This window comes from Erinaceus europaeus, chromosome 7, assembly GCF_950295315.1.
Source record: "Erinaceus europaeus chromosome 7, mEriEur2.1, whole genome shotgun sequence".
NCBI classification, from domain to species: domain Eukaryota; kingdom Metazoa; phylum Chordata; class Mammalia; order Eulipotyphla; family Erinaceidae; genus Erinaceus; species Erinaceus europaeus.
This window is the reverse complement of record NC_080168.1, coordinates 64,903,785-64,930,148: the sequence shown is the minus strand read 5'-3', so window position 1 is coordinate 64,930,148 and position 26,364 is coordinate 64,903,785. Positions and strand designations below refer to the sequence as shown.

The 26,364-nt window shown below is 38.4% G+C and overlaps 1 protein-coding gene and 1 long non-coding RNA gene across 11 annotated transcripts in view; one reads left to right on the top strand and one right to left on the bottom strand.

The window, feature by feature from the left end:
* LOC132539431 (uncharacterized) overlaps nucleotides 1–24,400 on the top strand; it is a 118,384-nt gene extending 93,984 nt beyond the window's left edge. Inside the window, exon 2 of the long non-coding RNA XR_009550713.1 lies at nucleotides 23,994–24,400. This is a non-coding gene — a long non-coding RNA (uncharacterized LOC132539431). The remainder of the gene's footprint in view (nucleotides 1–23,993) is intronic.
* The window catches only part of CCDC91 (coiled-coil domain containing 91), a 539,136-nt gene that overhangs the window by 46,097 nt on the left and 466,675 nt on the right, over nucleotides 1–26,364 (bottom strand). For all 10 annotated transcript variants that reach the window (XM_060194578.1, XM_060194577.1, XM_007529921.3 and 7 more), the window contains 3 exons: nucleotides 13,296–13,388; nucleotides 13,127–13,195; nucleotides 10,820–10,996 (listed from right to left, as the gene is read on the bottom strand). In XM_060194578.1, coding sequence (XP_060050561.1) covers nucleotides 10,820–10,996; nucleotides 13,127–13,195; nucleotides 13,296–13,388 — 339 coding nt within the window. The remainder of the gene's footprint in view (nucleotides 1–10,819; nucleotides 10,997–13,126; nucleotides 13,196–13,295; nucleotides 13,389–26,364) is intronic.

Sequence of the window (26,364 nt, the reverse complement as noted above, 5' to 3'; positions counted from 1 at the left end):
CTGCAACACTGCTTTGCCACCTGGGAAGCTTCCCTCTCAATCAAGGTTCGGAACCAAAGTCTTCACACAATAGGTATTATGCATTAAAATGAGTTGTTTGGGGGCTGGCTGGTAGCATGTACATATTTTTATTAGTGATGTAATTATGGTTTACAAGGTTATAGAACTAAGGGGTGTAATTCCATATAACTCCCATCACCAAAGTTGCATGTACCAGCCCTCGTCAGTAGTAACCACCATAGTTTTCTCGCAAGTTCACAGATGAGGGTTGCTATATATTTATTATTACATATATATTATTTCAAGTTCATGTGTTTCAGTTCTATTTCACATGAGTGAAATCGATGTAGTTGTCCTTCACTTCCAGTTCCATCCATTTAGTCCCAAAGGACACAGTCATTTTAACTGCTGAGTAGTATTCCATTGAATATATGTCCCATGAGTTCTTTTTTGTTGTATTTATAAGACTTAATGATTTTTATACCATTGTTAAAGGCTTTTTCTCCCTGACAAAAGCATTCTCATAGGGGTGCCCCCTGCTGTTTTAATCTTAAAAATTTAATGGTGATTTACAAAATCATTAGATCATAGGGATATAATTTCACACTGTTCCCACCACCAGACTTCTGTGTCCCCACCCCCTCCAGCAGAAACTGCAGTTCTCCTCCCTCAGTCACAGATATGGGTTGACTATATTGTTTAAATAACATCTACTCTTGTAATTCCTGTTAATTTTATACATAAAACTGGAATTTGAAAATTTTCACATTTTCAAAAGGCAAAACATGTCGCACATATTAAATCCCTAAAACACAGAATGTTCTGTAGGGAAGGGTATGGCAATGTACACTGCTAGCAGATTTGAAGTAGAAGCCACCTCTAGTAAGTTCATGTTAGGTGACAGCAACTCTACAATCATTAAGGCTGTAGGTCTGAATTCTTTGACTATAAAGATAAACTTGTACCATATTAATTGCAGTCAATTCTAAGTTGAAAGGGGCAGTTGGTAGTGCAAGGACCAGCGGAAGGATCCCAGTTCGAGCCCCTAGCTCCCCACCTGCAGGGGGATTGCTTCACAAGTAGTGAAGCAAGTCTACAGGTGTCTTTCTCTCCTCTCTCGATATCTCTTTCCTGTCCAACAACAGCAATGATAAACAACAAGGGCAAAAAAAAGGAAAAAAATAGCCTCCAGGAACAGTGGATTCGTAGTGCAGGTACCAAGCCCCAGTGGTAACCCTGGAGGCAGAGGGAGGAGGGGCAGGGCGGTAAATCTGACCAGATATAGTTGAAAGCAAAAGCACCCATTTAACAGAAAGGAATATGTCTGAAAATCACAGGACAAATCCTGTGTTCTTCACAGATGAAAAAACACAAATATTCTTCAGGTTGGCTGCATTGATAATCACCTCAGTTCACATATTTTGAACTGACTTACAGAAAAAAGGTTCACTTAATTATTTCTTCCCCAGTTAGGAACTAGATGGCAGTCGAGGTTAGATCCATCCTTAAGAACGACTCTTGAAGGGTCTGGCTGGCAGATAGCATAGTGATAGAGCAAAGGCCTGCCTGCCTGCAGCCCCCACTTTGATCCTGTCATCTAACCACCACCACTTGCTACAGCTCAGTGATTTTCTATTCTCTCACCAATATAAAAAGAACTTGTTCCATACCAGACCAGATTCTACATTAGCTGGCAGTGACTAGTGAGTTTTATTTTTCTTTTCCTAGGGAAGTAGTAATCTATAATACATTGCTACCTGGGCCCAATTTCTCACCTTGCTGAGATAGGCATGTGTATGCACACCAATCTCACCACCAACTAGGGCCCTTCTTCCACCATTGTGCTTTGAGTTGAGTGGATGTTGGAGACCTCATGATTTTTTTTTTTTTTAAATCAGGATGACATCTCAGCTATGGCTAGAGGTGGTCCCTGGGAGCAGGCTTGGGACCTCTTGCATGCAAACCACTGTATATAGGCACCACTGCTCCTCCTACCCAGCCTATGGCTAGTGAGTCTTTGCACTATGCAGTAGCCTATGAATATTTGCCTCTGTGTGTTTTCAAATTAGTAAATCTGAATTAAAAGTACCTCACAAAGAATGAACATTGCTCTAGTAATATTCAAAAGGACAATTCTGAAAGAGTATTTTAGAATATTTTCATAGTGTTTGCACCACTGGAACATGACTATTCACCACGAGGTTTTGCAATCTTGTCATTATGAACAGTTACTTGACAGGAGATGGGCAGCAGGCCTGTGATAAGCAAGGAATCTGGCAGATGCTTACAAGATTGCCTCTGGTGGAGCATCACCAGCAGAGGAAAATAGTTTGAAGGGGGATTGGGTAGCAGTACCCCTGATTGAGCACACATGTCACAGGGTGTAAGGACTCAGGTTCAAGCCCCCATCTGCAGGGCAGAAGCTTTATGAGCAGTGAACCAGGGCTGCAAAAGTATCTCCCCATAACTTCTCTGTCCAATATAAAAAAGAAAATTGAAGTGAAAACATCCACTATACACTTTTTCTAATTTACTAAAATGAATCAGTCATAAAGATATGACTGATATTTCTCTTAAGCCAAATTTAAGATAAATTTTTATTTTTTATCTAAAATACATACAAGAAACCATGTCCAAATTATATAATATGCTTAATTCTTACATAATTTTAAAAGTGAGTAAAATCAGATTCTCTACTTTAATTATTTACAAATAGGTGATGATGAATATGTCATCTCAGGCTAAAAGCTAAAGTGATCTTTTATACAAGGTTGAAGTCTGTGCTGGTCCCAGTGGGATAGTTCTTTGGTGTAGGGCCTTTTCCCTTGTGTGGTCTGTCCTAAGACATGGACTGGAATGATAGTGTCACTTCAGTCACACTGTTTTGTCCTAAAATTCTTCTGATTATCGTTTTTTTTTTTTTTTTTAATGGCACTCTATTAGCTTGATCTGCTCCCTAGCTGTCTGGGATCTCCTGAGTCACACTTTCTTGGATTCTCTGCATCTCTCACTTCTATTTTATGTGATAGGACTGGGAGGTAGAGAAGGAGAAAGATAGGTATCTGCAAGTGGGGAGCCGGGGCTTGAACCTGGGTCCTTGCTCATAGTACTAGTAGTGTGCGCTTAACCAGGTGCACCACTTGCCAATTATGAGTTGATTCTTGGTTGACTCCTTTGTTTTGATAAAGCACCTTCTCCAGGTGATCCCTGTAAAAATAGAACTTACAGTTTTGATATCTTTTACCTGAAAAACGTCTATTCTAGCTCCAAATCCAATTCATAGCATGACAAAGTGCTGATTTTTTTCCAAGTGGCATATTTACAGACATTTTACATACCCTATGTAACAATGCTATTTCCTTAAATATGTCAAGTTTTATTCTATACTACAGGGTAATTATATTAAACTCGTGCTTTTGTAATCTTCCTCAAGTTGTAATTTCAAACTGTGTTCTAACTTACTTGATATAGTAGGATCATCTTATCTTCCCTGCTATAGCCATAAAAATAGCATAATTATTTAGAAAAATAATTTTGAGGGTTGGAGAAATAGCATGATTATGCAAAAGATTCCAATGTCCCAGGTTCAATCCCTGGCACTATCAGAAGCCAGTGCTGAGCAGTGCTTTGGTTAAAATAAGTGAATAAATAACTATGGATTCATAGAATACTTAAAAATACAAGTTTCCAGGTTTCTCCCCTGTCTGCTTCCACTGGTGCTGGCAGGCTCTCTTCCCTGTGCGTGTGCTCCAGCCGGGGTCTGCCAGCTGAGCACACCTGGCCCTTGAGCTGCCCTAAGCACAGCTCGCCATAGCGACAGTACCTTCTCTGCCTATGCTTTCCTTTTCAGGCCAATAAGCTAACATGTTATAACAACATTAAATAATTACAAAGTAAAGTTGTATTTCAACGGGGTTTTTTTTTTTTTTTGGAAGTCTTTTCCTATTCCAGGATTAATTTAGGCTAAAAAATTGCATTCAGGTATCATATGTCAATAGTCTTGTTGAGGCTGTGAGTTTTCAGTCTTCCCTTAATATGATAACATACCTCTGAAATGCACTTTTTAGATATTTGGAGGTAATTTGTCTTTTTAAAATTTTCATTATTTGGACATAAGGATTTGTGGGAAGAATTCCATGGAGATGAAAGATGCCATGTATCATACCAGGAAGTAAGAGGCAGTAAATATAGTTGACCACTGGTAATGACACTCATGGCCACTTGATGAAAGTGGTAGCTGCTTTGTTCCTATAGTATGAACTTAACATTTTTCCCTTCCCTTTAATCTACTCACTGCAAGTGAAAAACTAAGTGTAGGCAACACTAATAGAAGAGAAATTAAATCTGTCTGTTGGAGAGGGGGATTTTGATATTTATATTTTAGAAACATTAATATTTGAAAACTTCAGATATTTTTCTGTTAAATATAGGACATTTCTAATTATTGCATTAGATTTTGGATTTGATTTTTCTCTGATAATGTTTATTAAAACAGCCCTGTTTATCAGTTCTAGCAAAGGTTAGTTAATGTTACGTTTTTTAAAGACAGTCCAGTATAACATCTCAAGACTTCCAATGTTCTAGATTTCTGTGATAATCTTTTATTCCTTTGTTTAAATTATTCTATTCTGAAGAATCTCTAAGAAATTCGAGTATTAGTTCACTATTTTCCAGTCTATCTTTTGTGTACTTAAAATTTTCTGTTAGTATCATTTTAGATGTATCTTACAATGTTAAAATATTTTGATAATGGTAACATCTTCACTTAGCTTTCTTGCTTTGTTATGTATAGTGAAATGTATGAAACTTAAATGTCTGTCTGAGTAGATTCTGACATCATATACATATGCCTATTCACTACAGAGGAAAAAAAGGCATTTATAGGCTGTAGAACACTCGTTCTCATGTTTTCTCACTAGGGGAGCTCCTGTCAGCACAGCTTCTGTGCGTTTGCTCTGCTCACACGTGTTGTTGTGGCTGACTTTTACTCATGTTCATGCATGTTGTTGAGCGGCCTTTTGCATTCTGGCGTAATGTTCCTTGTATGAATACGATTTGATTTATCTGTTCATTCTACTATGGTTACATTATCATTCAGAGGACATTAACACATTTCTGTTTAGTGTGTATCTGTGTGTGTACATGTTGAGCTAATTAGTGTAAAACATTTTTAAAAAGTGGGGGGGTTGCACCTGGTAGAGTGCACACATTGCAGTACTAAAGGATCTGGGTTCAAGCCTGCCGTCTCTACCGGTGGGGGAAGCTTCATGAGCTGTGAAACAGTGCTGTAGGTGTGTCTTTCATATTCCAGTGTTTATCCAAAATAAAAAAATATAAAAAACAGAAGGGGAAACACAAAGCAGAACTTGGGCTGGAATTGGTGGCTTTTATACCAAAGGACTCGGGTCCTAGAACAGGTCCTAAAACATGGTGGTGGAGGAGGACGTAGGATGGGCGCTAGAGTGTTCTCCAGGAATTCTACACATGTACCAACAACTATATTTATTACTGCCTGTAAACAATTCACCCCCCTCCATAAATACACACACATACAATTTAAAAGCCTCACTAAAAGTGTGAGGGCTGGGGGGGATACCTTGGTTTTTGAAGTCCCTCCTGGTTGTTCCCAGCACCACATGTGCCAGAGCTGAATGGAGCTTTGGTGTCTCTTTAAAAGTGAGTGATATGTACATTCCTCAAGAGTTCAGTCCTCTCACCATACTTACTCTTGGTTATGGTGCTGCTGCAAGTCACTCTGTTTCAGCAACAGTCCCAGAGGCAATGGCATTGAGCCCCTTCCCACTTCCACATGGCCATTTCTATACACTCTCTTGTAAAGTGGACTTGTTTCTAGGTTGGTCTTTATTCCCAAGACTGAGCTCTTTTGGGGTTCTCAAATCAAGGCTTCACTTTGTCAAAACTAACTGTTAAACTGTTTTTAAGCATCTGGTCAGCCTGTAGTTTTGTTTGCCCTTTCAGATAGGGAGAAGGATGCAGGCCTCAGTTCCAGTCTGTCACTCATGGTTTCCCCTTTCTGAGTGCTCCCATTTGAGAGCTGGGGACTTGAACTTGGGTCCTCAGTGTTTGGTCAGTCTTCCTTCATAAGGTGAGCATTTCTGGGGCAAGGGTGAAGACAGCATAGTGGTTATGCAAAGAAACTCTCATGCCTGAGGCTCCAAAGTCCTAGGTTTTGTCCCCTGCACCACTGTAAGCCAGAGCTAAGCAGTGCTCTGGTAAAATAAATAAGGTGGGCATTTCTTCAGTTTGATTTTCATAGTTTTCCTTAAATTTTAATTGCTCATGCTGCCAAATGGAAAGTACTTTTTAAAAGCCTGAAGGTCAAATCCAGCTGTAATGTTGCCATCTAAGATAGAGGATGAGAGAGACAGAAAAGGAGCGAGACCACACCTCCCTGCTGCTGGCTCCACTTTAGAGCCTCCTCTTGGTAATGTGGAGGCTCTCCCGGAGGACCTGGCCCCTGGCCTCAGGAGCCTGTTTCAATCCCCAGCATTACTACAGGCCAGAGCTGAGCAGTGCTCTGGTCTCTCATAAATACAAATCTAAAAATAAACTTTTTAAATGCATTAAAAAGTGTCAATATAAATATTTTATAGTAATTCTGAAAGAGCTTTCAAAAACTTTTAAGAAAGGTAGGGTTTTGGGATGTGTAACTCAGAGCAGGAAATTGCCTTGTACCTATGACACAGGGATAGAAAAAGGGACCTTAGAACAGAAGGGCAGGGCAGGAGTAGAGAGCATAATGGTTACAGAAAGAGACTCTCACACCTGAGACTCCAAAATCCTAGGTTCAGTACCCCGCATCACCATAAACCAGAGCCGAGCAGTGCTCAAGTGTAAAAAAAAAAAAAGTAGAATGATAGAATGATTCTTCTACACTTGCATTCTTTTGTCCTGCACAGTCTATTCCCTATTACCCTGGTAAATGATAAACCTTCTTCTGAATAATTTGTGATATGACAGCTTTATATAGCTGAAGAGACAAGAAGAATCAAAAGAACAAGAATACAATTTCCCCCTTTTCATTTCTTAGCTTTGCTTTTGGTGTTGGCTTCCTGTTCACAAAGCTCTTACTTTACCCATGTAGCCTAAAAATGGCTATGTATGGTTTCAAGATATTCTCATTTTTTAACTCTGAATTGAGATTATTTCCTATACCTGAAAGTAAAATTCCCAAGATAGTCTTAGAAGTTTGAAATGGAATAGGTGTACGTAAGCAGCATAAGTCGGTGGGACTTAAGCCCAATTCAAAACATTGGTTTAATCCCACCTAAACCGCTAACAACTGAAGAATGCTGTTTGGGGAAGAGAGGAAAAGATGTGGGGGAGAGTCTTAACCTCCTTCTGATTAGGAAGTCTTTCTATTAACACATGGCACATGTGTGGCTTCCAAATTCTGTCTTGGAGATAAAAACTTTTTTTTTGTCTCCAGCGTTATCTCAGGCTTGCTGCCTGTACTATGAATCCACTGCTCCTCTGGTCTTCCCCCTCCCCCCAGATTTTTTGGATAAGACAGGTAGGTTGGAAGAAGATAGAGAGGGAGAGACACTTGCAGATCTGCCTCACTACTTGTGAAGCGACCCCCCTGCAAAGTCGGGAGCTGGGGTCTCGAACCGGGATCCTTACACGGGTCCCTTGTACTTCGTACTATATGTGCCAACACCTGGACCTACAAGACCATTTTTTTAAAAAAGATTAATACTGTTTATTTAAATAGTAATGTCCTGAGACCATGTGATCCACAACCTGGGTTGATCTTCAGTGCCAGTTGGCAACTCTAAGGAAGGTAGATCAGTGTACTTGGATGTCTCTAAAATGACAATACAGATAGGACTGAGGAGGTTTAGTTGAGCAGCGTAGTACCTCATGCGAGTGCCCTGGGTTCATTCTTACATATTATCTAGTGAAGGCACAGAAACATTCTTTTAGTGTAACTTGACCAGGTGGTAGCATAGAATACTTGGTTTACTCTGAGAGGTAGAAAAATATTCCTGGGTTATCAAAGATGCATGGGTTTTGCCTAGGTGTTTAGGACATTGCTTTCTCTCTTGTGTGAAGTAGCCTGAGAGGTACTATAACAGGGCATAAGCTCCATTTGAGAAATTAAAGTGGGAGGATGCAAAAGGGGCAAAACTGGAAGATGAAGGCAGATGAAAAGAGCCCTCCCTAATGAAGAGAGCAGCAGCACAGGGGCTAATAGCCTGGGAGGAAAGACATGAGGTCCTAGCTCGCTCTCTCGTAAGGGAGGCATCTTTAAATAAAAATCACTCAACAGGTAACATGGAAAGGTTTTTATTTAATGATTTGAAACATAAGAAAATAGGTGTGTGAGACTGTCTAAAGGTTTCCAGTCCTCTGCATTATATGTAACAGGTGACTAGCTCACAGAACAAAATAGGGAATATAACAAGAAAAATATTTTGAGGAACACCATGTACTATTCCTACATATAATACTTTTGGCAATTAATTTACATTTTACTTATAATTTACTATTGAAATATTAGAGATTTTAATATAATGAATCACAACTAAATCAGTATAGAAACATTATTTCAGTGTTGTGAAATAATCTTAGCCTGCTAAGCTAAGAGAAATGCTGTTTCCTTTTTTAATAGAAGGGTCAGGTGGCAACCCTAAATTTCCTAAAGAAAATTTAACCACTGATTGTAATGTCTGTGGCTTTTGGGAAAAATGCAACCCCAAATTATAGTGGCTGTGGTTATAAACTATTACGAAGAGCTTCCAACGTCAGGCATAGTTTAAGTGTCTGTATGCATTGGAGTCCTTTTACCAGACTGTGCTAGCTGAGCAAAATTAATGCTACTTTTTTTCCCATTTTGGTGTTAAATAAAAGGAAAGTACATTTGTTATTAACAAAGATTCTCAAGGGTCACAATTTAATTTGAAAATCAAATAATCCAGAATCATACACTTGCTTGTCAGTGACTTTAAAGGAGATTAACTTATTTGATATTAGTCCTCTCAGGTTTTTTGAAAAATACAAGTTTAACTTGTTTCACCTCAATACCATTATTATTCTGTTTTTCTTGAAGTTGTATACTGAGTTTTTGCTTAGTGACACTCACTGTGGTAGATGACAACTAGAGTTTTGTGTGAGTATTCTTAAAAACAGTAATAATAAGGCAACAAACCTGTGCTGCTAAAAGGGGTCCTGGCAGCTCTTAGAGGTAGGATTTTTATTTCTTGATCTAGAACTAGTTTTGTGGTAAGTCCATATTATGAAATGTATTGAGCTGTAAACTTATAATTTGCATATTTTCCTGTATATGACTATTGGGAAAAAATGTAGCTGTTTCCCTTCAATGAAGTCATTCCTTCACTAGCTTGTAGTTCCCTTTGGGGGCAAACTAGAGGGCAAAGCCACTGCTCACACTGGTGACCTGTAGCTACCTGGGCACTAACATAGTACGGAGCCCCTGGTGGTGGCTCTGGAGACAGCAGTTACCAGTGGAGAGGTGTTAGAAAACATCTCTGTTTCTCTGCACAACTCAATTGGACATTGTTAAATAGCAACTCCCAAGGTCAAATGTTGTCCAGAGTGTGTCTGGGTTTATTCATATCCCCTCAACTAACTTCATGGTGAATAGTATTCCATATCTATATGAAGTTACATAAACAGTTTAAACTTTGCCAAATGAGGACTTAACCACTGACCCTAATCTAACAGGCATAGAACTACAATCATATCTACATATTTAGAGTTTTTTTTTTTTTTTTTTGCCGCCAGGGCTGGAGTGCTTCCACAACTCCTGGAGGCTGTTTTTTCCTTATTGATAGAAATTCAAGGGGAGATCTGTGGGCCATGTCTATCGCATATATTCTGAAGTCTGATGTTCTCTCAGTTGCTCGGTTTCCTGTGGAGTTTTCTAATTTGATATATAGTCCCATTTGTTCAACGTTGTTTCCTTTGCCCATGGGAAGTTTTATTGTTGATGTTAGGAAATGTTTCACCAATATGTTCTTCTGTGTATTTTATACTTACAGGTCTAATATCGTTTTGGTGTTAATTAATGGTCTAGTTTCATTTTCCCTGCACATGTGGCTATGCAGCTCTCCTAGCACTGCTTATTACAGAGAAATTTTCCCCATTGGGCAATTTTGGTCCCTTTTTTGGATATAAGGGACCTATACATGTAAAACAGGCAAATATATGTAAATATAGACCGATAGTTAAAGAAAAATAGTAAACCCATGTCAATCAATATTAACTAAAAAAAAAAAAAAAGTTAAAAGAAACTTAAGGAAGGGGAGTGAGATACCTACAGTGCTGTTGCAGTTTGTGAAGTTTTCACCCTGTAGGTGGGAACTAATGACTTGAACCCACAACCGGTGTGCTTAACTGGATTCAATACCTCCCAGCCTCATATTTGTTGATACCAACAATAGATTAGAGATAATTAGAAAGATCTAGCATAGTGGTTCTGCAAACAACTTTATTTCTGAGGCTCTCTGAGGTTTCAGGTTCAATCCCCTGCACCAGAATTGAGCAGGGCTCTGGTCTCTCTCATTGAAACATGTATGGATGCATGTATTTCTTTGTTGTTGTTTCCAAGTTTCTTTTATTTATATATTTTTAGTGTATTTTAAAAAGGATCTGTTGCAATATTATTTTACCCTAGGTAGCACTTACCCTGCATATTAGAACTTCTATGTGTGTGTGAATATATGAAGAGAGAAAATATAGGATGAGGCAAATATGATTAATTTTGATTTATCACTAACATTACTATGCTATTTTGCCAAGGGCAAAATAAAATACCACAGTTAACTTTACTAACCTGACTTATTTCTCTTTGCTCTTGTATAACTTTCTGAATTGTCTTCGAAACTACTTCTTGATCTTTTGCATGCTCTGTCTTCCATAACTCTCTCTCTTCAGCATGAGCTTTCTCTAGGTTTTTTCTTTCTTCTTCTATGGCTTTTAAAACTGCATCCTTCATTGCTTCTTTCTCAAGCTTCAAAACAAAAACATTTACATGATAGCACAATCATTCTTTAAGCAAAAGTCAGGACAGACAAGACAGTGACTACAATTTATTTCACAAGTATTCCTATGAATTTCCATGGCATCTCTTCAAAGAAAACAAATTGTAGCAGAAAGTAACAATTTTCAAGCTATTTAGCCTTGGAATCTCTTTATACTCAAACTTATTGAAGATTTCAAAGGGGTTCTGTTAGAATATTAACAGATGAAAGGAGGATATGTACAGCAGGACAATAGGACTTTTTAACCCCCCTCCCCCAAAATAGGGAAAGAGATCAGACAGAAAACAAAGACCTTAAATGACAAATTAGACAAGATGGAGTTAATATTTGAAAATCCTTCTATTCCAAAATAAAATCTATATTCTTTCCAAGTGTACATGGAACATAAAGCAAATCTCAATAACTTTATAAAGATAGCAGTCATATCGAGCATCTCACTGGGTCAGGGTCACAATGTTATGATAGTGGAAATGAACCAAAAGAACAAAGAAGGGAAAGCACAGTATGTGGAGACTAAGCAGTGGGTTACTGGACACCTACTGGGTCAGCAAGGAAATCAAGAGGGAAAACTCAAGACAAAAAATGAAGACTAATTGTCAGTACCTATAGTTGAGGATGCAGCAAAAGTGGTTCTGAGGAGTTTATACAGACCTACCTCAGGAAGCAAGAAAAATGACAGTCAATGAAGACAGACACTCACTGGAGGATCTCACTTTATATATGGCACATAATGAAATAGAACAAAAATGCATTTTAGATTATAAGATTAAATCAGTGGTTACTAGAAGGAGAGGAGGAGATAGGTGAGCTACTGAGTAAAAGGACATTCAACTGGATGGTAAATACAGTGTACTAGATACACAGCCAACCTGTTACTAAATTAGCTGTTGACATTTTAGAAAAGTAACTAGTTTCACTATTAAGAGTGAAGAGTGATGTAGTTACGTATTTGTAAGCCTCATTATCATCTGACTAGGTAGAATGCCTGCTTTGCCATGTGCATGACCCAGACTCCAGCCCGGCCCCCATTACACTGAAGGAAACTGTAATGTCTTTGATCCCACCACACACACCCCACCTGAAGAAGTTGTCCTAGAGCTGCGAAACCCAGCAGCAACAAAAGATACTTAGGTCCTAGATCTGCACCATATGTTTTTTAGGTTAAGTATATAAACTGTCATGGAATGTTTGTAACATTATATTCCTTTATTGCTCTTTGAAGATTGTAAATGTTAATTCATAGTACCAAGCACAAGGACCCTGGTTTGAGCCCAACCCCAGTCCCCCTCTCTATCCTATCTTTAAAAAGGCCACCAGGAGTGGTGGATTCCTTCCTGTTGCTCACCATCTATCATGTGCATGTCTTTAATGCCCCCAAATTGATGTCAGCCAGAACAATGTCACATAAACTTGTGTTTAACCCCTTTGCTAAGGAATGAAGCGCAAAATCACAATTTGGAATGCTACCATCCATCAAGGTTCATTAAATGCCTAGGAAATGGAACTACTATCTAGATCCTCTCAGCAATGTGATGCAATCTTCATTCCTTTTGACTCTGCAAGTATATAAACAGTATTCTTACCTGATTGAAGAGCTTTAGAAAAAGAGGTCATAGTTACCTTTGAACTTCTCCCTCTTGCTTAGTGATCCAGATATGAGACTAAACTTTTACTTATTGTTTATTTAAATCCAGCCCTCAAATTAGAGCGACATATGTTAACAGTTAATAAATGTATATTTAACAGCCATGTTGCACTATTTTAGTTGAGCTATTTCAAAGTTGGCTTCACAAAACACCTCTCTGGTTAGTGGGAGAGGCTCTCCTGCACCATGTGCTTGGCTCTCACTCTCTCTAATAATCAATCACAAAACTTGTAATGATGTATATCAAATACTTAATGAATGTTAGTGTTACAAAAATATCTATTTTAACCAGGTAATTACTCTAAATGTAAAGCATTTCAGTATCAGAATCATGTATAACACTAATTTAAGAAAAATATGAAATAATACTTTAGAAAATACTACATAATAAAAGATTATACAATTAATAAACTTTTAAAATTCTACTTGCAAAGAAATCCATAATTAGAAATACCTTGGCAGCAGATGCTAATGCTTCTCTATTTCTCTGCCTTTCTTCCTCCAAACATTTTTCCAGTATTTCCTATAATGACAGTTGGGTAGACATAAGTATATAGATCCTAACTGTATTATTTATGGTAACAGAACACATTCTTTCCACATTTAGATAAACTTAGTGTTACCTTCTGTTCTTGAGATTGCTGAGTCAAAGCTTCCTTTATGTTTTCTCTTAACAGTTCTTTTTCTGTATCTAGCATTTCAAGGAGTCTCTGGTGCTACAAGAAAAGATAGTTGGATTCTGATTATGGCTTTTAGACATATGATCAACAAGAGTCAACAGTGGGCAGTCTGTGAAAGTAAAAGCTTAGTAGCTGAAACATAATGAGTCTACCTTCCTCCAGTCAGTTAAGATTTATGTTTGAGCCCCCAAACTCAGCATGACATCAGATGTAACTTAGGAACGACTATTCTAAATAGGAAAGTGAATCAGAAGATGATAGTGTCTTTTCATGATAAAGCACATGACTTGCAATGTGTGGGGTCCTGGGTTCAACCCCGTACTGCATCTTAATCTTGTAGAACCAGATCATAACAGATGCTGTCCTGATGAAAAAAACAATAGTTGTGTGTGTAGTTACAGAAGCTGAAGGGTTTCTTAGTGATCTTACCACATGACTTTCCCATAGAGTCAGTGTTGTTCTCTTAGTGAAATGTGCTAGTGAAAAGCCATGCAGATTCTGTATCTTCCGTGTTTCTCAATCAGATACTCATTTGTACCATTAGACATATTCCATTCCATTACAAAAGGCAAATGAGGTATGTTCTTGGATTTAACTCTGCTATCCATACAGACATCTTTAAATATAAATACACAACACATCATTAAACAGCTCTCTGCTCCACTCCCCCAGCAGCGAGGATGCTTCACGTGAGGTTGAAGGAGGTCCTTTCTGTCTTATTGAATAAAACTAATAAATGGCCATTGGAAGTGGTAGATATGTAGTGCTTGCATCCAGTCCGAGATAACCCTGGAGCTAAAAGAAAAAAAAAAAAAAGAAATGTTCTGACTTGATCCACATTTCTGGCAATCTTCACTGAGTGTAAGTGACTGAGGCTAGGTGGTAGCTTATCTAGTAGAGCACACATAATACCATGTGTGAGAACCCAGATTCGAGACCAGTCCTCACCTATAGGGGAGCTTCACTAGAGTTGGATCAGTGCTCCAGGTTTCCTCTCTCCCTCTGTCTTTCACCCCTATCAAGAAAATTAAAACAAGGGGGGGGGGAAGTTGCCAGAAATGATGGTGCCCCCACAATAACCCTCGTGGCAGCAAAGAGTGACCAGTCATGTCTAATTTAAACAATTAATTCCTTTTCAAAAATTTGGATGTTAACTTTTTACTTTTGCTTTTCAAGAAAATCACAAAATGTGCAAACCCAAATTGTGATGATATACATTATGAATTGAGGAATTACTGGTTCTGTATACAGTAATGAAAGATAATTGACAAAAAATCAGCTGAATTACCATCTGAAATTTCAATTTTATTATGTATGGATTGTTGGAAAAAGTCATGATACATTTCTGAATAGATAAAATGCCATGACTTTTCTGACAACCCAATAATTCAAAGTGCACAAGGACCCAGGTTTAAGTTCCAGTGCTCACCTACAGGAGGAAAGCTTCAGAAAAAGCAGTGGAATAGGTGTCTCCCTCTGTCAAACTAAGAGAAAGGGGCGCAAATGACAGCTGGGAACAGTCAAATTCAATAAACCTGGTGACTAAAAATAGGCAACTTCTTCATGGGAGACTGAAAATTGACTTACCTGTAAAAAATTCTTTCAGTAAGGCAGACAGTAACAAATCAAAGTGGTATATTTTAGCAACTTCATTTCTGAATGTCACTTTTTTAGTTGACTGTTTATTCTAGCAGTTGTTTTTTGAGTTTGCTTATGTTATAAAATGAAAGGTACCTCTTGAAGTAAGTATTCTGCATAAAATATGCCCAAATCACTGATAATCACAGGTTTCCGGCTGTTACACGGCTTTTCTTGACATGTAGCTGTGCCACAGGAAACCTTCACTACAAAAGGTCAAGCACACTGTCCTTATTTTAATGAGTGATCTTTCTACAATCCATGCCAATTTCATCCTCATCGATGTTAACTCAGTAGTGGGCTTTTTTTTTTTTTTTTTGAGACACTAGCTAAATTCAGGGTAACAGATCATCAGGGAGGAAAGCATGACCTTCCAACATTCCAAAATTTTTGTATCCAACAAATCAGATAGCAATGCCATTGTTCCTCTGACTCTCCTTTCTGTCTTCTCTCTAGACTTAGGAGGAAAGTTCTCACTGCAGGCCTTTCCAGGATTCTGACATCACAAGTAGACCAAAGGGAGGAACCTACACTAGCTCTCCCAGGACCTGTAGGTTACAGAAAAACAGTATCAAGAGGTACTTTATGACAATAGAGGTCTCTCTCAGGAAACTAGACATTAAACAACATGCATTTAAAGGAAAATGAGAATAGAAATCAGACAATTCAAAAGATGAATGAAACAAGTTTTGTTTTTGCAAAAGTAAACAAACATAGCCCACTCATCAGAGAGGGGGATAAAACAACCCTCAAAATCAGAATTGAAGAAACTTTCAGTACATACTGGAGAAATAGGAAAGAGGCCCAGGAGTTTTATGAATTGACTGTATGGCTAGAAACACAGGAATACAAAACTGTATCAGGAAGAAATAGATAATCTAGTAAAGTCTACCAAAATTTCAAAGGATTTATCCCTTTCTCAGGCTCTTGATGCCACCCCCTCCCATCCCCTAATAGGGGAGACAAAGGGAGACTTTCACCATCCATACAGTTCTGTTGCTAGGGATTGAACCTAGAATCTTGATCATGGTAAGATGCACACTTTCAGCAAATATATATAAATAAAGATAACTATAGAAATAATAGCCAACCCATGTCTTGGGAGAACCACTGCAGTTTCCAGTGGAGGGAATGAGGACACAGAACTCTGGTGGTGGAGTGGTCTGGAATTATACTCCAGTTATTTATAATTTTGTAAATTGATATTAAATCACTAATAAAATTCAAAAAGTGTATAAACACATTTTATACACTGAACCATCTCCCTGGTCCCCTAAGATGTTTTTCAAGCATATATATGATGTGAGAGACCAGCACAGTAACTCATCTCTGGCACACAATGGTTGAGCATCGAACCTGTGAATTGAAGGGCCTCAGCCAGGCAAATCCTGTTCTTTCTCATTTGAGTTATCTGTGATACTCCCAGAACAACTTTCAACAGAACTTGTAAGACAGTCTTGCAGTAGTATAAAAGGTATTAAAGCGTTCGCTGAATTTTATCAGTAACTACCTAGGAACAATGAGTTTTAACGTTCTGTTACAAGTTTTAAAAATAAACACTATAGTCTTCTTTGTCTTACTGAGTGAATGCTTTAGTTAGAATGTTAAGGACAGGTCTTTGAAATTTAGCCTAAAACAAAAGGCACTCAAACAGGTTATGCTTTCCCCCTTTGTAAGAAATTCTTCCATGTGAAAAATGCTGGATGTAGATTTAAATATAAATATAGAGGTTCTGTGGTTTTTACTTATTTCCTGTAAAGAAAAGGAAAGAAATAAAAAAGCTTCTTTTCCTGGAATGTGAGTCACAAGAGATAGTATAAACAGATTTAATCACAGTCGCACATAGATGTTTTGTATATTACTTTTTAGACTAAGCAATGGCATCCAGGTATAGTTCTCCACTGTTCAGAGCCACAGCTCTTCCACATTTCCTGTGTGCTATGTTATAGTATACATGCTGTCACACACACACAACTGCTTTCACTGTAAAGTTCAAACACTGAACAGTATTGAAGCACACACTCCTTCCATACGCCTCCATTTAACATGACTAGACAGACACTAGATAAATTTATTACACGCCAGTGTAAGTGAGTCTTAAGCAGTTCTCTCTTTCATAGGCCAACACATTAAACACTGTTTGGAAACATAACCTTCAAATGGTAAACAGACTGAATCTACTTAAAGCAGTTACCACAAGCCAAATACTATCAAACTTAAAGTGAATATAAAAATAAAACTATAAGCTATACTAGGAGATTAAACTGCCCAGACAGACATATTTCTAATACTGTAAGCAAATGTATTTCTACTCCTATTTTGTTAAATAGCCTTTGGCTTTTGGGAATGTGATTAAGGACTACAGCCTTAGGGGCTGGGTGGTGGTGCATGACTGTGTGCAAGGACTGGATTCAAGCCCCGGGTCCCCACCTGGAGGTGTCTGTCCTTCTCCCTATCTCTGTCAGAAAAAATAATAAGATAGCACTTTTTTTTTTATGTTTCCACAACAGTATCTGCTTTTGGGAAGAGTAGGTTTTAAATGCCCAACAACAGCAAGTAATCTGTGGTATATTAACTAAGAGGAGATATCATATGGCCAAAGTAAATACAAAATGTATATCAAGAAAAATCATGTTGGTGCTGGATGGTGGTGCTCTCCACTGTGCACACATGCTAAAAAAAAAAAAAAAAAAAAAGCAAGGACCTGGGCCCACCACCTCCAGAGGGGAAGCTTCACAAGTTGTGAAGCAGTGCTTTAGGTGTCTCTTCCCTGTTTAGCTCCTCATCTCTATTAAATAATAAGTAAAACACTAGGGGGGAAAGTGATTGATAGAATATTGTTAATCACACTTTAATGAACTGAAAAGACAATACAAATCATAAAATGATAGTACAACACCAGGTTTGACCTATGGGGGAAAAAGGTAAACCAAGATTGCACTTTAAATAGTAAAGGAAGTGGGACCAGGAGGTGGTAAAATTTCAGTCAAGTTGGAGAAAGAATCAAAATACATTTACTCATTTCCAACTTTATGATCACTTCATGGAGGGAATGATGTGAACACCTCTGTGCAAGTTTTTGTCTGGACACAAGGTGTAGCCTCATTTGGATGAATACTAAGGAGTTACATTGCTTCATACCTTCACTGGCATTGGACTTTGAATTCTGACCATGCTATAGATAAGGTAGCCAGTTTCAATTTGCAGTGCCTTAATTGACAGGAATCTTATCCTGTCTTCCGAGCCTAGGAAAAAAAAAGAGCATACTATACTATTAAGGGTTCTGCAGATAGCTTTTCAATCAAAATTTCAGATCTAAAACAGATCCCAGTCATCTAAGACAGCACTGAGAAAGAACAAATTTGCAGGAATCACACATCCTGACTTACACTGTAGGACAAAGATGCAGCAATCAAAGCAATGCAGTACTGACATTAAAATAGGCATATAGCCCAACAGAAAAGTGCTGGGCAAAAATAGCATTGTGATAACACACTGAGCTCACATACAGAGCTGACCTGTATTCTGTCACAAAAATAAATACCTTAGTACAGCAGGAAAGGCCACAAAATGAACTGTCAGGCACATCTAGTGGAATATTTAGCTAAGATACTAAAAATAGTTTTTGAAGCCCACCCTCTCCTAAATGAAACGTGCTGGAGAAGCCCGATACATTCATATGGAAAAGAATGAAACTGAACTAGCCTCTTCCCCTGTACACAAATCAACTCAATTTAGTCACTCTTGTAAGACTCGAAACCTTCTATCTCCCAGTGGAAAGAAAGCAAAGGGAATGGAGTTTCTTGATGAGTAATAAAAGCAGAAATAAATACTGCACCATACTGAAAGCATAGGCACATCAACAGAGATATCTCACATCAGAAGTCTCAGCAGTCAGTGGGAGACTCGTGCTCCCATCACCTGTGCCAGGTGGTGCTCTGGCTTCTCTCTCTGCCTTGGAATAAGATACGGCTTTTTTAAAAATTTTTTTTTGTCTTTATTTATTGGATAGAGACAGCCAGAAAGGTAGAGGGGAGGTGGGGGGAGAGACATTCACAGCCCTGACTGTGGGTCCATACTCCCAGAGGGATAAAGAATAGGAAAGCTTTTAGGAGGGAATGGGATATGGAGTTATACCCCCTCTTATCCTGTGGTTTTGGTCAGTGTTTCCTTTTTATAAATAAAAATTTAAAAAAATAGTCTTGTGACTCGAAAGCAACTACAGTGGGCAGGGGTAGATAGCATAATGGTTATACAAAGAGACTCATACCTGAGTACCCAAAGGCACAGGTTCAATTCCTTGCACCACCACAAGCCAGATCTAAGCAGGGCATAAGATTAAGAGTAAGTAAACTTATTTTATATATTGTAGCCACATATAAGTGGAATGGGAAATTAAAATCATTTTGTGATTTACATTAGCAGCTTCTCCAGTAAAATACATCAGTATAAATCTAATATGTACAGGACTACGATGAACTACATTAAAGAACTAAAATAGCTACGTGCTCGAATTCAAGGGCAATGCCAACTTGATCTCTGTAGATTCATGTCAATCTCAGTAAAAGTACCAGTAAAGTTACTTTATAGTGACAGGCTGATTTAAGTATTTTATAGAAAGAAAATAAAACCCACTAAGCAATCAAATATTGAATAACCGCCAAGTTAGAGAACTGACACTAATTCCAAGGCATACGATAAAGCTGTGGTCATGATAGTGAGGTACTGGCAATAGGTCACATAACTAAGATCAGTGAAGAGGGAGCCCAGAAATAAGCCTATCTGACAGACATGAGGGGGGGGGTTTAAAACTGGGATCGAGAGAAAACTTAGCTCTGCAGTACCTCACCCTGTCACTCTCCAACTGTGTCTGTGTAGACGTGTACTTGAAAGAATCAGCCTGAAACTGTGAATCACAGATGACAATAGAGAAATGGGCAATGGACCATGACACCTCATCTAATAAGAAAAAGTGTCTAATACCATGTCCTTAAGGCATTGCAAATTTAAACTGGCTACCTTATCTAACATGGTCAGGATCCAGTGCCAGAGAAAGCATGAAGCAATGCAACTCCTTGATATTCATTCAAATGAGGCTAGGCCTTATGTCCAGACAAAAACCTGCACAGAGGTGTTCATACCATGTTGGTATGCTTCTGGATTCTGCTTGTGAAGCCTTCTGTTTGCACGTCCACTGATGGCTGGGCACCCCCCTGCCTCCGGGATATTGGTTTGGTTTGGTCCCCCACCTCTGGGACATTTGGTTTAGTCATCACTGGTTCGCGCTTCTTTCTTCTCCCTGCCCCCTATCGACGTACTTCCTTGGTTCCTGACTCCTCCCCCGGAGGGGAGAGATGGAGGACAGAATTGGGTTGTGATTAGATTAGTTTGTTGAACTGCATCCCCGATCTTGAGTAAAGATTGAACTGCGTTCTCAACTCAGCCATGAGTCCCTGGTTGTTTCTCTCTCCCGCCAGCGAGGCTATCCTGGCAATACCATTCCCTCCATGAGGTGATGCTAAAGTCTGAAATAAGTAAAATCATATGCTTAGAGTATCAAAGTATCCCAGTATATAAAACTTGGGAGAACAAAAATGTCAACGGTCCCATTGTTTTAAGATTTTAAGACACTCCTTTCCATAGCAGCTGAAGCAGGAGAAAATTGTCACAAAATTTGTAATACTCAGCATTGATGGGTAGACATGTCATACTGTACCAACAGAACACAATCTTTTCCAGCATACATGGAACATTTTGCATGTTATTTCAAAGATTCAGCAACATATAGTCAAATCAGTAAGAGATGGGGACATGTATTACTGTGCATTTTTTAAATTAACAGATTTTAGACTGCATTTGGACCACCTACACGTCAGGCAGGACAAGGCAACTCGGGCCAGGACTGGCACCGGAGAGCATCCCTCTCCACTGGGAAACAGGATGACATCACCTTCACCACAAAGCACAGGAATGTGTGTCACCACAAAGGAATTCACTAATGCAGTATCCATCCTGCAGTGATTTCATTATCCTTAAAACAGCGGACTAATATTTTCATATAGGAAAAATTTAATTGAATCTACATTCTCAACTTCTTAGAATTTTTTTCCAATATATACAAAACTTTTATATCAATTACAATGGAATTTCAAATTTTTCTTTTCTTTTTTTGTAACCAGAGCAAAGTCTGGAGGGACTGGGGTTTGAAACCAAACCTGTCGCTGCAGAGCCAAATTTTCTATGTAAAAACTATGCTACAAATTGTATTCCAGATCAGTTCTTCATTTGGTGAATGTATCTGCCTTTGCAAATGTTAGAATGGTGTAGGAAGGACTTTTCCAAACAACGTATTAGATGTGTAAGATACAGTTTATACTAGGTACATTGTGTGCACATCAGACCACTCATTTTAACTACTTCCTCCCATTTTCAAATCATCAGTCTCAGGAAATGACTCAACTGGAAGAAGCATCAGGTTGTCATGCCTGAGATTTCCCAGTTCAAATCATCAGCCTAGAAGATGAAACAGTGAATATGGCATTGAGCTCTCCTGTTCATTCCCAGCATGCCCTGTGTCAGTGTGGTGCTCTGGCTCACTCATAAATATTTATGAAGTATCAGGGTTTTCAGTCACATTGTTTTTCCCCATGCTAATGGGAACATAGTTTAAGACTGAACAAGGGCTAAATTTTATGTCTTTCCTAAATTAAATTACCAACATGCTAAATAAATCAAATATGCAAGACTGCAAAGAAAATTTCTGGTTTAAAAATACATTATATAGGATGGCATTATTCAGTTTCAAAAAAGTGTAACAAACCAGTTTTCACTCATTATACTTGATGTCACTTAGTAAAACACAGATGAACTGGGCATAATGGAATTTCTTGATGGGAGGGTGATGGAAATTATTTTAATCTTCATTTATGTAATAGTTGCAAACCTATAATTCTGTCAGATCAGTTACTAGTGAATTTTTCCTATTTGAACTATACTGAATGCAAATGCACATACACTGTAAATTGATTTTAACTCACACTATTCCTGTCCGTGCCCTTAGCCTTTCATAGTTCCATTAATTTTTTTTTTTACCAGAGCACTGCTCAGCTCTGGTTTATGGTGGTACAGAGGATTGAAAAAATGTTCCTTTTTATACCTCTCTCCCTTGTTACTATTAGCTTTCTTTTCCTTTATTTGAACCAGAACATTCCTCAGCTCTGACTTATGGTGGTGCTGGTGATCGACTTAGGGACCTTCACCTCTTAGATATGAGGCTAGTAAAAGAATAACCACAATTATGCTATTTTTTTCAATTCATTAGTTGATTGGATACAGAGTGTTCTACTGTGCTTAAAGAATCTTGCTATTACATTTAAGATCCTGAATTTAAATGTATGGTACCATTACAAATACCAGTATTTGACAAATTTTATCAGTTATTAAAAATAACTTAAAGGAAAAGCATTGGATTAATATCTGACTCATGATAAGCAACTGTCTCATTCTGAACTCTAGTTAAAAAAAAGTAGTGGTCACCTAAAAACTGTACACAAATATTATTGAGAGACTAATTAAAGAACTCCACTAAGTGTGATCTGACCAATGCTTTAACAAGGTTACAGTTTGAACCACACCAATCATCTGGTTTGCAAGATTTCCTGCTGGACATCAACACCAACCACTCGTTAGACCCAAAACCACCGTGGGAAATAGCTGTGGCTGAGATTTATACAGAGCAGTAATGGACTAAATTACTAGTTCAGTTGAAAAGCAGGGCAGAAGCATATCTAACATGACAGGAATTGCAAAGTTAATAAAAAGAATTATCAGACTTCCAGCCCCACTCCTCAAAATTTAGCTCAGAGTTTTAGGGCCTTGACATTTTGGGGAACACTTCAGGTATGGGGATTCTCTTACAATCCTTACACTTACCATGACATGCAGATTTGGAGGAAAACACCTTAGGTGAGATTATCACATCTTTTATATCTTAGGAAGTGAGGTAATATCAGCAAACTTCTTTGATGTATTTCCCTAGGGGATTATATAATCATCTAGAGGAAGAACCTCTTTTTTCCTACTATGTGTTCAGCCCAAATGTCTTTAATATATTCATCCAGTCTTTGCCTTAACCTACTGAGCAAAATAACATTAAAAGGAACACCCTTCCAAGGCCCATCAGACAGGACACATGTATCCAAAAGTTAAGGGAAAGCACAATAGTTTGCAATGACTCAGCAAGCAAGTAGAAAGACCTAAAAAAAAAAAAGACACTTTCTGTATTAGGTACCATAAAGTACTTAATCAAATGGTTTCTGCTTAGACCTAGATACCCTCCTCACCTACTTCCTATTTCACTTCCCACAATCACTCCGAGGCTAACCTTGCCAGACAAGATAAGGACTACAAAAGCTGTTTAAGGACAAGGGATTGGCATACTTTAATAATGATGGCTCTTTTGGTCACTTCCAGGGTCCTAGTCAGGGAATCCTGGGATTCCCACATTGACATGATGGGCCTAGACCTCTAGCAGATACCTTTCCCCACTGTCACTGGTTATCTCCATCAGGAACAGCATAGTGGAACCTCTTGTGGTCCAACACTGGTAGGGACTGCCCCATTTTCTGAAGGGAGGTTAGGTTGGCATATTCTGCCACTCAAAGACAGGTCCTGCAATGACCACAGAATGCAAGCTCAAATCTGTGCTGATGCAGATTGCATAGGCCCCTGTACTAAATATGGGCCCCAGCTCAAACTGATGGGGTTTAGATGGTAATAATATTTATATATTTTTTCCTGATACAGCTTTATAGTCCTTTTTCCAAATATGACATCATCTGCTCAGGCAAAAACTAGTATTGTCATGGGGCTCTTGGAATACACCTAAAATAGAACTACTAGCTTTTCCCAAAATGGAGACCCCAAATCTCATCTGCTCTATTCTTGCCTTTAGGTTCCTGATTAAACAATTTGTTCTGCTTATATATCTTAACTCTTTTTCAGCCACCAGGTTCCAGATGCTACCCTGAGACCAACCTGACTTCACTGGATGGATGACCTCACCTCCCCACTAGGGAAAGATAGAAACAGGCTGGGAGTATGAATCAAACTGCCCATGTCCAGCAGAGAAGCAATTACAGAAGCCAGACCTTTCACCTTCTGTATCCCACAACGATCCTCGGTCCATGCTCCCAGAGGAATAAAGAACAAGAAAGCTTCCAATGGAGAGGATGGAATACGGACCTCTGGTGGTACAAATAGTGTGGCATTGTACCCCTCTTATCCTATGGTCCTGTCAATATTTCCATTTTATAAATAAATTAAAATTAAATTAGCACCCTTGTGCCCTATCACCTCCTCCCCTTGTCAATTTCTCTGTCCTATTAAAGAAATAAACCTTCAATATCCTATGGCATTCCATGAGAAATTATTTCTTTAATTGGTTATCAATATATTTATGTATTTGGTATGACCACTTAAATTACTTACCTAATGCTGTTAACCTCATACTTCAAACCTTGGTTCACAAAAGACAATGTCTTAGTAACCTACTCTGGCCCATTTTCATGTTTAAGTAGTCTAAGAAACACATCTTCTCCCAAAGTCAAGTTTATGCAAGTACTTCCTTAGCAAATCACTCTTGGTTCCAGAATTACCATTCTGGGGCCATGCCATGAAGCATCATTTTGTGAAATACTCTTTGAATGTACTTTTCCATTTGCAGTCCAGGGTACTCAACTCTCTGTCTAAAAAGACCACTGTTCACCTGAAACTTCCTCTTCTGTCAGAAAGGTTGGTCTCTGGACTGAGGAAGATTAGCTTTGGCTTTCTTCTGTTTTAAAGATTCACAAAAGAGGCATATAGGGGTCTCCCAGAGTACTGCTGGGGAACGACCAGTGATCCTCTGCACATCTTTCTGGCATAATTATTTGTGTATTTCCTCCAAGGATGCATTCCAGGGAGAAAAGGTTATTTTCTGTATAGTGGAATTCTATTGACAGTTTCATTTCACTTTTAAGTCTACATGACAGTAGATGGAGAACAAAAGTATGGTAGAAGAGAAAAGCAGCTTTACAGGTAGCTGCAATATGCCAAAATATCACTGTATACGTTTGGGACAATAATTAGCAGGTGATAAAATGTGTTTTTCCTGGCAGATTGATGGTCTTGAAGCATACCTCCTTTGGAGTTATCCTGAAGGTATGCTAGGAATTTTCTTAAATAATAACACCAGAACTCTTGAAATAATAAAATTAGTTCTGTAGTCATTATACATGAAATTAAGTTTAAAACAGTAATTTTACCAATAATTATTATAAAATTGGAGCTGTGATGCCCATAAGCAGTTTGCTTATTATCCATCTAAAGAGCAGTATGACAAAATAAATAAAAAATGATTACCATAACTGGATGAATTGTTTGAACATTTTAGAAAGCTATACTCTTACTTCTAAAGGTAATTTCAGTATTTTTGTAGATGCACAGTAGAGATAGCAGGCAAGGCTCCTCAGTATCTCAGTGGAGTTGGGGCGGCCCCTGCAAATACAGGCTTCCAGCATAGCCAGGAGCTCTACCAATAGGAAAGAAGAACTTGAGTGGCAAACATATGCAGAAAAACTCACCAAAGTACTTTAGCATCCTTAGATGCTCATGGCAATCTCAAAAAAAAGCAAATAAAGTTTACAAATTGCTTCAGTCAGGATTCTCCACAGAAACAGGAGGATGTGGAAAAGGGAAGAGAGGAAAAGAGAAATCTTGAGATGATTTATTCTAGCGAGTTGGCTTCTGCTGCCGCTGAGGCTAGCAAGTAGGAGATCCAGGTTGGAAGTGTGAATAATATTGGTTAGAATTCTTATTTGGCGCATTGGCGGGGAAGCAATTACAGAAGCCAGACCTTCCACCTTCTACAACCTACAATGACCCTGGGTCAATGCTTCCAGAGGGATAGAGAGTGGGAAAGCTATCAGGGGAGGGGGTGGGATATGGAGATTGGGTGGTGGGAATTGTGTGGATTTGTACCCCTCCTACCCTATGGTTTTGTTAATTAATCCTTTCTTAAATAAAAGAAAAAAAAAAGAATTCTTATTTGGGGAAAGCTTGAAAGTATTTTCAAGGCCTTGAACTGATGAGCTGTAGCCCAGCACAACATCAAGAGTAGTCTTTTTTCAGCCTACAAAATACTTTCACCTCCAGAGTCGTTTTTAGACAAGTAATTGAGCACCATAGCTTAGTGAAACAGGGGATAAGACTAACCATACAGAAACAGTACTAACCAAGTACTACAAATTAAATTACAAGTTCAAACATCTACTGCTGAAAGTATCTTCTTGAACAAGTTTTCAACACATATTAAAAGGTCTTAAAATGTTAATAT